The 14,455-nt window shown below is 41.2% G+C and overlaps 1 protein-coding gene across 12 annotated transcripts in view; it reads right to left on the bottom strand.

The window, feature by feature from the left end:
• MICAL2 (microtubule associated monooxygenase, calponin and LIM domain containing 2) overlaps positions 1-14,455 on the bottom strand; it is a 209,631-nt gene that overhangs the window by 123,585 nt on the left and 71,591 nt on the right. For 6 of the 12 annotated variants that reach the window (XM_040410402.1, XM_040410404.1, XM_040410406.1 and 3 more), the window contains exons 13-17: positions 13,570-13,769; positions 13,156-13,268; positions 9,505-9,573; positions 3,211-3,360; positions 157-214 (exon numbers count right to left, since the gene is read on the bottom strand). In XM_040410402.1, the coding sequence (XP_040266336.1) occupies positions 157-214; positions 3,211-3,360; positions 9,505-9,573; positions 13,156-13,268; positions 13,570-13,769 (590 nt within the window). Of the gene's footprint in view, positions 1-98; positions 225-1,241; positions 1,506-3,210; positions 3,361-9,504; positions 9,574-13,155; positions 13,269-13,569; positions 13,770-14,455 lie in introns of those variants that run through there. The other 6 variants (XM_040410405.1, XM_040410407.1, XM_040410410.1 and 3 more) reach the window with 4 other exon arrangements.

The following is a 14,455-nucleotide window of genomic DNA, read 5'->3' as shown; positions in this document are numbered from 1 at the left end:
TCACAGTAGCTGGGGCAGGCCTGGCTGTCTCTCTGGTCACAGCAGCTGAGGAAGGCCTGGCTGTCTCTCTGGTCACAGTAGCTGGGGCAGGCCTGGCTGTCTCTCTGGTCACAGCAGCTGAGGAAGGCCTGGCTGTCTCTCTGGTCACAGTAGCTATGGCAGGCAAGGTTGGCAGATGTCGGGCCAGCTGCTGGGATCTAGTCACTGCCTGAAACTGTGAAAGACTGCAAATGAAAAGAAGGGTTCCTCGGTCTACACCAGATCTCATGCATTACACCCGCGCATTGGCTTCAAATAAGATCTTTACAGTCAGTGATCTGCAGCAGAGCGACACTATGTGTCTCATCACTGACTTGGCCATAAGGACAATTATGTAGAGATTTCTATTGTATAGTTGTTCTAGTTGTATAACATGTTCAAGTTGCCTGAGGGCGCATGTTTGTCTAATGAGCCAATATTGGGCACCTTAGCCATAAAGTGCTGGTGCAACCTTAGCTGAGATAAAAGAAATGGTGATCATAAAAAAAATCTAATTCAGTAAATCTAATCCCCAATGACCGCCGCGATCAGCTGGCCAAGGTTGTCTGATGGCGCCCAAGCTTCTGCGGGAGCACAGAAATAAGAGTCTGACAGACTAGTTACATGAGGGAGAAGCTCTTCGTACATAGTGTCCAATCATTGCATACACCACGAGTCGTGTTTCACTTCATAAAAGGTATCTGCTTGGTGACATGGAAAGATCCATAGTTTACTTCTGTTTGATACAATGTATCAGTATTAGAGCAACACACTGATACAGTGTAACAAACACAAAGCTGTGCAAGCTGAACTAGAGTTGTGAAGTGTTGTCAGCAACTGGATACAAATAAGAATGCTCTCATTCACTGACAGCAAGCAGAAATTTTAAAAACGCTTTACTTATACCGAAGTCACATACAAAGCGGAATAGTCTGGTAGAGTATAGTTTTGTGGGAACGTCAAAAACATTGACATATTTAGAGCTAAACACTTTGGCTTCATCCTGAAATTTTGATAAACTGCAGTCAGTTTCCACCAGGAACCCGCAGAACTGTGAATGCAGCTCTGGATGTGACTAGAGCATAATAAAGAATTGATGCAGATTTAAGCTATGAAATGTGGGCACTTGCTCAGCCACAGCCATAGGTAACTTATTGGCATGTTGGGAGTTGTAGTTTAAGAGCTGGGGGTGGTCCCGGTTCTGCAGTTGCCTCACTTACATTGAGCATCATACCTGCTTTCTGGGATCAGCCTGAGTAACGCAAGGGGTTGGTTCCGGAGGTTTAGCAAAGCGAGGGTTAACAGGAGGCAGGTCGCAGGGTGTGAGCTCTGGTGCGGAGGTATCAGGAGGGGGTAAAACCTTTTTTGTTTCAAAACAGATGAATGATAAAGAAATGACAGCAGAGAAGAGAGGCAGAGATTAGCGGAGTTGTCAGGAGGAGCGGGGGAGGGGGCGATGAGGGATCAGATGGGGATTAGAAACATCTCTGGAAGAAGATGAGAAGGGAAAAATGAACAAAATACTATTCACACCTTGTGGTAATGGACATTGCTGCACACATGGACAGGACATTGGCTTTATACTCCAATTACATCCAAAGCTGCAGCACCAGAGACCAGGTGAACTATAGTGAAAATACTCCATGCAGTGCTGCAATGTAACGTTAGGAGCTATTCCAGAAACAGTACAATTACTACTTCGTACAATTGCAACAAAGTTTCGATTATTTATGTGCAGTTTTGCTGCGCCGTTCCTGTAGAGGATGATTACACGCTGACATAGGACGTGACGTAGGAGACTGATCATCGATGGACCGTTGTGGCCCCCACTATCAGTAGAGAAGCGGCACCCCTGCGGGGTCACTCTACAGGGAAGAGCATCTCATTTAGGAAAATCTCTTTTAGGGTACTTTCACACTTGCGGCAGAGGATTCCGGCAGGCAGTTTCGCCGCTGGAACTGCCTGCTGGATCCGGCAATCCGGACGCAAACGGATGCATTTGTGAGACGGATCCGGATGCGAATCCATCTGACAAATGCATTGCAATACCGGACCTGTCTCTCCTGTGTCATCCGGAAAAAGGGATCCGGTATTAATTGTTTTGCATTTTTAAAGGTCTGCGCATGCGCAGACCAGAAAGTCAGGTCCGTTTTGCCGGGACACTTAATGCCGGCACTAATACACTTCAATGTAAATGAATGCTCTGCCCGGACACGGAATTGCGGATCCGCACTTCCGGGTCCACACTTCCGTTCCGCAAAAAAATAGAACATGTCCTTTTCTTGTCCGCAATTGCGGACAAGAACAGGCTTATTCTATTAGCCGGCAATGTGCGGTCCGCAAAATGCGGAACGCACATTGCCGCTGTCCGTGTTTTGCGGATCTGTGGATTCGCAAAACATGTTGCGGACGTGTGAATGGAGCCTAAGAGATATGTTACCTATACACTGTGGATAAGAATATTTGGTCAGGGGAAATTCTTGGTTCTGAATATTTCTTCCTTGTGCTGACATCACTGGTAGGGGGCGTGACACCCATCAATCACATGTCAGGGACGGGAAGTGGCGCCACCCTAAGATAAGGATGAAACACGAAAAAACCAGACAGGTGTCTCCTGGTAATAATCCAACATCACTGCAAAGGTCACATATACAATAATAGACTTTACGTCTCAGGTCCTCGCCATTTTCAAGATTTACTCTTGCTGTCAGTGAATGGGATTTTTTTTACGTTCAGAAACAAACTAATCACATCTGAGGATTTGCTGGAGTCGCATACAGTCTAAAAAGGATGCTTTGAGAAATCTGTAATAGTTTGCTACAATGTATCAGTGCAGGGAAGATGTATCAGTCTAGAGTCCAGGGTGTTTACATTGCAGAGGATTGGGCAGACTGGTTACAATTGAAAGAAACCCTCAGATTTGAGAAGTATTAGAATTGATCAGATATAAAAAAAAGAAGTCCCCATTCACTAACAGCAAGCGCAGATAATGAAAAAGACAAAGAATTGAAACAGAAATAACATTTATGCGTGCAGTGATGAGGCTTTATTTTGGAGACCCCTTTAGGTTATGAAAAGCAGAGTAATTAACGAGACGTTGACTGGATTATTATATAAAGTTTTGAAGTGTTGACCTCACAGACGCCAGAGAGCGATGCACGTAATAAGCTTATTATACATGCGCCAATTTACCTGTCTCCGTAATGATGAATTTGGCGCATTCTCCTCGAACTTGGCCAGTAGCTGAGTAGCCATGGACTTGACTTTATTCTGATTAATCACCTCCTTCGTGTCGCTGCACTCCGTGACAGAATTGATGTTTTCACTTGAAAAGTTCCCCGACTGAAAAACAATAAGTGTGAAAGGCGACTTATTGGCGTCTGCGGAACCTTTTACCTGTTTAATCACCCCAGAAATTTACCTCTCCAGTCAAGGAATGAAAATGGAGGGAGACATATGGGCCGTCACCAGCCTCAAAGCACATACCACAGATTCCAGCAACTAATATCTAACTTGGAGGAAATCCCAATGACTGGAGCAGCGTGAGAAGATCTCAGACATCTCCAGACAGAAAGTGCGGAGACCTTCTGCAAAGATGTAAAGTGCAACTCCACTCTTATCTGACAAGTATCCTGTACATTCTGATTTCCCATATCTGAGTACATACAGGGCAGTATTATAGTAGTTATATTCTTGTACATAGGAGCAGTATTATAGTAGTTATATTCTTGTACATAGGAGCAGTATTATAGCAGTTATATTCTTGTACATAGGAGCAGTATTATAGTAGTTATATTCTTGTACAGAGGAGGCAGTATTATAGTAGTTATATTCTTGTACATAGGAGCAGTATTATAGTAGTTATATTCCTGTACATAGGAGGCAGTATTATAGTAGATATATTCTTGTATAAAAGAGCAGTATTATAGTAGTTATATTCTTGTACATAGGAGGCAGTATTATAGTAGTTATATTCTTGTACATAGGAGCAGTATTATAGTAGTTATATTCTTGTACATAGGAGCAGTATTATAGTAGTTATATTCTTGTACATAGGAGGCAGTATTATAGTAGTTATATTCCTGTACATAGGAGGCAGTATTATAGCAGTTATATTCTTGTACATAGGAGGCAGTATTATAGTAGTTATATTCCTGTACATAGGAGCAGTATTATAGTAGTTATATTCTTGTACATAGGAGCAGTATTATAGTAGTTATATTCTTGTACATAGGAGCAGTATTATAGTAGTTATATTCTTGTACATAGGAGCAGTATTATAGTAGTTATATTCTTGTACATAGGAGCAGTATTATAGTAGTTATATTCTTGTACATAGGAGCAGTATTATAGTAGTTATATTCTTGCACATAGGAGCAGTATTATAGTAGTTATATTCTTGTACATAGGAGCAGTATTATAGTAGTTATATTCTTGTATATAGGAGCAGTATTATAGTAGTTATATTACTGTACATAGGAGCAGTATTATAGTAGTTATATTCCTGTACATAGGAGCAGTATTATAGTAGTTATATTCCTGTACATAGGAGACAGTATTATAGTAGTTATATTCTTGTACATAGGAGCAGTATTATAGTAGTTATATTCTTGTACATAGGAGCAGTATTATAGTAGTTATATTCCTGTACATAGGAGGCAGTATTATAGTAGTTATATCCTTGTACATAGAAGCAGTATTATAGTAGTTATATTCCTGTACATAGGAGCAGTATTATAGTAGTTATATTCCTGTACATAGGAGCAGTATTATAGTAGTTATATTCCTGTACATAGGAGCAGTATTATAGTAGTTATATTCTTGTACATAGGAGCAGTATTATAGTAGTTATATTCTTGTACATAGGAGCAGTATTATAGTAGTTCTATTCTTGTACATAGGAGGCAGTACTATAGTAGTTATATTCCTGTACATAGGAGGCAGTATTATAGTAGTTATATTCTTGTACATAGGAGCAGTATAATAGTAGTTATATTCCTGTACATAGGAGACAGTATTATAGTAGTTATATTCTTGTACATAGGAGGCAGTATTATAGTAGTTATATTCTTGTACATAGGAGCAGTATTATAGTAGTTATATTCCTGTACATAGGAGGCAGTATTATAGTAGTTATATTCCTGTACATAGGAGGCAGTAATATAGTAGTTATATTCCTGTACATAGGAGGCAGTATTATAGTAGTTATATTCCTGTACATAGGAGACAGTATTATAGTAGTTATATTCTTGTACATAGGAGCAGTATTATAGTAGTTATATTCTTGTACATAGGAGCAGTATTATAGTAGTTATATTCCTGTACATAGGAGGCAGTATTATAGTAGTTATATCCTTGTACATAGAAGCAGTATTATAGTAGTTATATTCCTGTACATAGGAGCAGTATTATAGTAGTTATATTCCTGTACATAGGAGCAGTATTATAGTAGTTATATTCCTGTACATAGGAGCAGTATTATAGTAGTTATATTCTTGTACATAGGAGGCAGTACTATAGTAGTTATATTCCTGTACATAGGAGGCAGTATTATAGTAGTTATATTCTTGTACATAGGAGCAGTATAATAGTAGTTATATTCCTGTACATAGGAGACAGTATTATAGTAGTTATATTCCTGTACATAGGAGACAGTATTATAGTAGTTATATTCTTGTATATAGGAGCAGTATTATAGTAGTTATATTCTTGTACATAGGAGCAGTATTATAGTAGTTATATTCCTGTACATAGGAGCAGTATTATAGTAGTTATATTCTTGTACATAGGAGGCAGTATTATAGTAGTTATATTCTTGTACATAGGAGGCAGTATTATAGTAGTTATATTCTTGTACATAGGAGGCAGTATTATAGTAGTTATATTCTTGTATATAGGAGCAGTATTATAGTAGTTATATTCCTGTATATAGGATCAGTATTATAGTAGTTATATTCCTGTACATAGGAGCAGTATTATAGTAGTTATATTCTTGTACATAGGAGCAGTACTATAGTAGTTATATTCTTGTACATAGGAGCACTATTATAGTAGTTATATTCTTGTACATAGGAGGCAGTATTATAGTAGTTATATTCCTGTACATAGGAGCAGTATTATAGTAGATATTTTCTTGTACATAGGAGCAGTGTTATAGTAGTTATATTCTTGTACATAGGAGGCAGTATTATAGTAGTTATATTCTTGTACATAGGAGCAGTATTATAGTAGTTATATTCTTGTACATAGGAGGCAGTATTATAGTAGTTATATTCTTGTACATAGGAGGCAATATTATAGTAGTTATATTCTTGTACATAGGAGGCAGTATTATAGTAGTTATATTCTTGTACATAGGAGCAGTATTATAGTAGTTATATTCTTGTACATAGGAGCAGTATTATAGTAGTTATATTCCTGTACATAGGAGGCAGTATTATATTAGTTATATTCTTGTACATAGGAGGCAGTATTATAGTAGTTATATTCCTGTACATAGGAGGCAGTATTATAGTAGTTATATTCTTGTACATAGGAGCAGTATTATAGTAGTTATATTCTTGTACATAGGAGGCAGTATTATAGTAGTTATATTCTTGTACATAGGAGCAGTATTATAGTAGTTATATTCTTGTACATAGGAGCAGTATTATAGTAGTTATATTCTTGTACATAGGAGCAGTATTATAGTAGTTATATTCTTGTACATAGGAGCAGTATTATAGTAGTTATATTCTTGTACATAGGAGGCAGTATTATAGTAGTTATATTCTTGTACATAGGAGCAGTATTATAGTAGTTATATTCTTGTATATAGGAGCAGTATTATAGTAGTTATATTCTTGTACATAGGGGCAGTATTATAGTAGTTATATTCTTGTACATAGGAGCAGTATTATAGTAGTTATATTCTTGTACATAGGAGGCAGTATTATAGTAGTTATATTCTTGTACATAGGAGGCAATATTATAGTAGTTATATTCTTGTACATAGGAGGCAGTATTATAGTAGTTATATTCTTGTACATAGGAGCAGTATTATAGTAGTTATATTCTTGTACATAGGAGCAGTATTATAGTAGTTATATTCCTGTACATAGGAGGCAGTATTATATTAGTTATATTCTTGTACATAGGAGGCAGTATTATATTAGTTATATTCTTGTACATAGGAGGCAGTATTATAGTAGTTATATTCCTGTACATAGGAGGCAGTATTATAGTAGTTATATTCTTGTACATAGGAGCAGTATTATAGTAGTTATATTCTTGTACATAGGAGGCAGTATTATAGTAGTTATATTCTTGTACATAGGAGCAGTATTATAGTAGTTATATTCTTGTACATAGGAGCAGTATTATAGTAGTTATATTCTTGTACATAGGAGCAGTATTATAGTAGTTATATTCTTGTACATAGGAGCAGTATTATAGTAGTTATATTCTTGTACATAGGAGGCAGTATTATAGTAGTTATATTCTTGTACATAGGAGCAGTATTATAGTAGTTATATTCTTGTATATAGGAGCAGTATTATAGTAGTTATATTCTTGTACATAGGAGCAGTATTATAGTAGTTATATTCCTGTACATAAGAGCAGTATTATAGTATAGTAGTTATATTCTTGTACATAGGAGGCAGTATTATAGTAGTTATATTCTTGTACATAGGAGCAGTATTATAGTAGTTATATTCTTGTACATAGGAGCAGTATTATAGTAGTTATATTCTTGTACATAGGAGCAGTATTATAGTAGTTATATTCTTGTATATAGGAGCAGTATTATAGTAGTTATATTCTTGTACATAGGAGCAGTATTATAGTAGTTATATTCTTGTACATAGGAGCAGTATTATAGTAGTTATATTCTTGTACATAGGAGGCAGTATTATAGTAGTTATATTCCTGTACATAGGAGCAGTATTATAGTAGTTATATTCTTGTACATAGGAGGCAGTATTATAGTAGTTATATTCCTGTACATAGGAGCAGTACTATAGTAGTTATATTCTTGTACATAGGAGCACTATTATAGTAGTTATATTCTTGTACATAGGAGCAGTATTATAGCAGTTATATTCCTGTACATAGGAGCAGTATTATAGTAGTTATATTCTTGTACATAGGAGCAGTATTATAGTAGTTATATTCCTGTACATAGGAGAAGTTTTATAGTAGTTTAGTATAATAGCGGTATTCAAGAACATGTGATCCTGAATTGGCAGCTTGAAGCACTGTCTTATATTCGGCTATCAGATTTGCTGCGAGTTGTGGTTCCATAGGTTTCTGGGTTTACCAGCTGTTGTTATAGGTAATTATTTCTGCACAGACTGTTATGACCGCCCTGGTAAGTCAGACCGATCTGTCATCGTTATCTCAGGCCTGGTTTTCACGCGCTATATCTCTGGCTCAGGGTTGCTGTGCTATGTGTCATATGTTTATATTATGAGGACATTCCTATAAGGGCTTGAAATTCCCCGACTGTGTCTTATGCCGAGACCTGATTGTGTTCTGATAATGGAAATGAATAGAAATGATTAACAAGGGGGAGGACACTTATTCTTAGAAGGATACTAAATACATATATATATACACACACACACATATATATCGCATGAGTAAGGCTTTTATCGTTCAGGGCAGTTCTTAAAAAATTCTTTCTGTCTCTTAAAAGGCATCTGTCAGCAGTTCTGTCCCTCTGACCTCGGCTGACCTGTGTCATGTGCTCCTGGCAGCTGAAGACATCCGTGTTGGTCCCGTGCTCATATGTGCCCGCATTGCTGAGAAAAATGATGTTTTACTATATGCAAATGTGCCTCTATGAGCAACGGGGGCGTTGCCATTACACCTAGAGGCTCCGCTCTCCCTGCAACTGGCACTCTGCACCACTTTGTCAGGACCAGGCAGTGAAAAGGTGATCATACCTGGTTCCCTTAATCAAAGTGCAGAAGGCGCAGCAGTTGCAGAGCGAGCGGAGCCTCCAGGTGTAATGGCAACGCCCCCATTGCTCCTAGAGGCTTATTTGCATATATTAAAGCATCATTTTCTCAGAAATGTGGACACATATGAACATGGGACCAGCACAGATGCCTTCAGCTTCCAGAAGCACATGTCACAGGTCAGCCGGTGTCATACGGATAAAACTGCTGACAGATGCTCTTTAATATAAAACATTCCCATTTAATACATTATGTGCAGTTATGTCCTAGGTGTCTCTTTGTATCTTTTTTGGGGACTTTTTTGACTTTTTTTTCTCTATGTATGGTAACATTATGGAAATATCATTATATTACATGGCAGGAATGTCCTGAGATTAATATGATAAAACCCTGGAGAAGCTGCTGGATCCTTGCTGCGCTCTACGCTTCGGTATGACAACTGCTCTCGGGTCACCGGCAGTGGCGAGCAGCGAGTACGAAGTACCGGGACGACATTATAATACTGCTCCAATACTGAATCTGTGTACAGTCCGCAGCAACCGACCTCATCAAAGAGCTGCATCGTCCTCCTCCTCCTCTTGTTCACATCGTTCTCCTCAGATTTATTTTCTCCCTGGATGGAGGCAAGCGCAGACAGTTAGGCACAGACGCCAACTTCATAGACTGACCCCCGACCTATCCAGCGCCAAGTAGAACATGCACCATAGAGGTCAGAGAGCCTGATACAGGATCTATAAATACTGTGAAAAGGTAAATACAATGTAACAAACTATCAGGACTGAAGAGAGAATCGCCTGAAAGAAGGGGCTGCATCAACAGACAACTAGTCCAGGTCAGGCATGCTCAACCTGCGGCCCTCCAGCTGCTGCAAAACTACAACTCCCATCATTCCCAGACAGCCTACAGAAAGGCATGGTGGGAGTTGTAGTTTTACAACAGCTGGAGGGCCGCAGGTTGAGCATCCCTGGTCTCGGGTATAGAAATTACCGGGTGACTACCCTTGTGGCCAGGAGTGGGCAGCCGTGTTGTTTGCTTGCCAACAACTAAACAGAAAAGGGCGACTCAAAGACGTAAAGTGTCCGTAGACGTTCGAGAAGCGTTGGCCAAACCCAATGACATTGGCAAGTGCTGCCAACTATTTAATGTGCGTGGGGGGAGAAAGAACTTGGGTTAAAGAAGCACTGGGCTGCAGGATCTCAACATGCCCGATCCCTTAGTGTTCAAGAGGAATCCGCTGTTGCAGAGCCGCGCATGCATGTGTACGGTAGGACTGGAAAAAACTGCAACGAGCCAATCCTGACGCATACAGGACATTAAATGGACTCAAGCGATGCTATGTATACGTGTTTTCCTGGATGCCTCTGAGGGAATAGTGCAGTGTGCTGCGGTATTTCATGCACTTTCACACTAGCGTTTTTCTTTTCCGGCATAGAGTTCCGTCCTAGGGGCTCAATACTGAAAAAGAACTAATCAGTTTTATCCCCATGCATTCTGAATGGAGAGCGATCCGTTCAGGATGCATCAGGACGTCTTCAGTTCCGTCTTTCTTACGTTTTTTGGCCGGAGATAATACCGCAGCATGCTGCATTTTTCTCTCCGGCCCACAATCCTGAACACATACTGGATTGCCGGATCCGGCATTAATTTCCATTGAAATGTATTAGTGCCAGATCCGGCATTAAAATTGCCGTTTTTCCGGATGACACCGGAGAGATGGATCTGGTATTTCAATGCATTTGTCAGACGGATCCGCATCCGCATGACAAATGCCATCCGTTTGCGTCCGGATTGCCGGCGACGGAACTGCCTGCCGCGAGTGTGAAAGTACCCGCCTATGAGAGCCTATGGGTCGATGTGCGGGGTGCAGTATGAGAGACCCCCACGCTCATACTCTGCTATTCCTGATCCTTTGTGCCCCCCACTCTCCTAACACAATGCGGCAGTGAGGGCGCCTGCCATATGGCCCACATTAGGGTAAGGCATGCACGCGTGCTTCTTACATGGCAGCACATAGGCGGTGAGGGGAAGGATTTGACAGTCGCACAGCGTACACTTTATGCATGAGATAAGTGTTTTGTGATCGATTTCACTTTGTATAATTCCGGGGGTGGGAGATAAAGCAGAGTCGGGTTATTTTCTGGGATTGAAGTATAAAAGGCTTAAACGTCTCAGTCCACGTCCCGAATAATTAACTTCAGGTGGTAAAGTCAAATACATTTATCAGGGCAATTAGATGACATCATCGAGTCGGAGGTTCTGGAGTTTCCTGTGTTTTGTTTCTATGGCAATTTGGGGTAATATCACAATTAGGGGGCCACAGACTAATCTCCTCGAATTAGTGTAAGGTGCGAGATGGAGGGGGCGAGAGGCAGCGTCTGATCCCCGGACCGGCAGGAGAAGTGGAGCAGACACTTGTCTAATGTGTCTTTCAGTGAGAGATTTCCGCCAATCCTACAGTTTATTTATGGAGGATTCCATTATATTCTCATAAATCACAAAGTATCAGCGGCTCCAGGGAGGATTCTGCAGCAGCTGCACCTTGTAAAGCAGAAGAGGAGGATAAAGGGGTCACATCCTCCATCACTCAGGTCCAGGCTACTGGATGAGCACTGCATGTCCCGAAAATTATTACCAAATGGTCCATGTTCCCCATGTCAGCGATTCTAATGTCTGATTCCAGCAGAGGACTTAACCAGACACAGAAACACAGCAAAAACCCCACGTAACGGAGCAAAGTCATTTATGCAACTACAGTATCATCAGTATGAAAACTCACTGTGTACATACATTACATTATTATACTCCAGAGCTGCACTCCCTATTCTGCTGGTGCAGTCACTGTGTACATACATTACTTATCCTGTACTGATCCTGAGTTACATCCTGTATTATACCCCAGAGCTGCACTCACTATTCTGCTGGTGCAGTCACTGTGTACATACATTACTTATCCTGTACTGATCCTGAGTTACATCCTGTATTATACTCCAGAGCTGCACTCTCTATTCTGCTGGTTCTGTCACTGTGTACATACATTACTTATCCTGTACTGATCCTGAGTTACATCCAGTATTATACTCCAGAGCTGCACTCACTATTCTGCTGGTGCAGTCACTGTGTACATACATTACTTATCCTGTACTGATCCTGAGTTACATCCTGTATTATACTCCAGAGCTGCACTCACTATTCTGCTGGTGCAGTCACTGTGTACATACATTACTTATCCTGTACTGATCCTGAGTTACATCCTGTATTATACTCCAGAGCTGCACTCTCTATTCTGCTGGTTCTGTCACTGTGTACATACATTACTTATCCTGTACTGATCCTGAGTTACATCCAGTATTATACTCCAGAGCTGCACTCACTATTCTGCTGCTGCAGTCACTGTGTACATACATTACTTATCCTGTACTGATCCTGAGTTACATCCAGTATTATACTCCAGAGCTGCACTCCCTATTCTGCTGGTGCAGTCACTGTGTGCATACATTACTTATCCTGTACTGATCCTGAGTTACATCCTGTATTATACTCCAGAGCTGCACTCACTATTCTGCTGGTTCTGTCACTGTGTACATACATTACTTATCCTTTACTGATCCTGAGTTACATCCAGTATTATACTCCAGAGCTGCACTCACTATTCTGCTGGTGCAGTCCCTGTGTACATACATTACTTATCCTGTACGGATCCTGAGTTAAATCCTGTATTATACTCCAGAGCTGCACTCACTATTCTGCTGGTGCAGTCCCTGTGTACATACATTACTTATCCTGTACTGACCCTGAGTTACATCCTGTATTATACTCCAGAGCTGCACTCACTATTCTGCTGGTGGAGTCACTGTGTACATACATTACTTATCCTGTACTGATCCTGAGTTATATCCTGTATTATACTCCAGAGCTGCACTCACTATTCTGCTGGTGCAGTCACTGTGTACATACATTACTTATCCTGTACTGATCCTGAGTTATATCCTGTATTATACTCCAGAGCTGCACTCACTGTTCTGCTGGTGCAGTCACTGTGTACATACATCACTTATCCTGTACTGATCCTGAGTTACATCCTGTATTATACTCCAGAGCTGCACTCACTATTCTGCTGGTGCAGTCACTGTGTACATACATTACTTATCCTGAGTTACATCCTGCATTATACTCCAGAGCTGCACTCAGTTCTCACCTTTGGCACTCTCTTTCTGGGTAATGTTAAATTGAGGTAATTGTTGCTGAGCAGACTGGATGGTTTGGAGGAGTACGCCTTTCCATTCTTCCCATTGTCCTTGGGGGAGGATTCTGCAAAGAGAAGAGGGTATGGATATAGCTGAGATGCCGTTACTGCCCCCTGCAGGGGGGGGGGGGGGGTATTAAAATAATCATTCCAATTGAAGAAGCCTGGCTGTCAATGATACTGATCGGTCAGTGTATTATGGGGGGGGGGGGTCATTGGGTCATTTCACAGTCACGGCCCCAGTGCTTCCTCCTGGCCATACACATGAATGAAAGGGACGGGAAGCTGGGACTCTGTCGTCTGGTGTCCAGGCGGAGTTGTAGGAGGCTCTGCTCTTACATCATCTCACAAGCTACAGCCACTCACCGATGGGCCTCAGGGGGGCGCCCCGGAATAATTCATAGAACTTGGAGAGGTACAGGACCATGCTGAGCTTATCTGGCTCCTCGGTGGACGCCATCTCCTTCCCCGTGGTGATGGGCGAGATTCCAAACTCTTTTTCCGCGATATCAAACGCCAGCTGGTTGTTCCTGACGGCGTCGTCCTCGTTCAAAGAGTGAAAGTCACTGAGGAACAAAGGACACAGTATCACAGGAAGAACGGCCTCATTAAAGGCATCAAAGGCGCCGCTTGCTTACGAAAAGATGGAGAGGGAGTCACGGACGGGGAGAAATTCTACAACATGTGTGCGCGTCCTCGTAGGGGGCCGGAAGACGCGTGGTCTCCTGAGCCCCGTTCCTCTGTGAGCCCGCTCAGCCAATCAGAAGAGCTGAGAGGGAGTCACATGATAGACTTCCCCTTTAATCCCCTGACTGGCACCATTCAGTAGATTTCAGACTTTACCACCATGCAAACAATTGGTCAAGGGGCAAATGTACAGCTTCCCCCATCTCAGCTCGTGAAAGCCGTTCAGGCCCTGGAACCACAGCGCTCCTGGGAAAAAGCCTGTGAGATGCCATGGCATCTGAGGGGGTTAAATGTCTGTGATCGGCGTTAGCGCTGATCACAGGCATTAGCAGAAATCAGGTGGCTATGGCACCCGCTGTGCTCATAGTCTTTAAAGACCTGACTTCCGCTGTACATGTACGGCAAAGGTTGGGAAGAGTTTAAAGAGCACCAGTCAGCAGGATCAACTCCATTAAACCAGGCATTTCCTGGGAGGGTTGATCCTGATTAAAATGATACCTGTCTTGTGAAATCAGTTGTGGTGTTCACCCCCCAAAAAAGAGCTTCAGTGCACTGAGGGGTGGGG

This window comes from Bufo bufo, chromosome 10 (genome assembly GCF_905171765.1).
Source record: "Bufo bufo chromosome 10, aBufBuf1.1, whole genome shotgun sequence".
NCBI lineage: Eukaryota > Metazoa > Chordata > Amphibia > Anura > Bufonidae > Bufo > Bufo bufo.
This window is presented reverse-complemented; position numbering and strand designations above follow the sequence as displayed.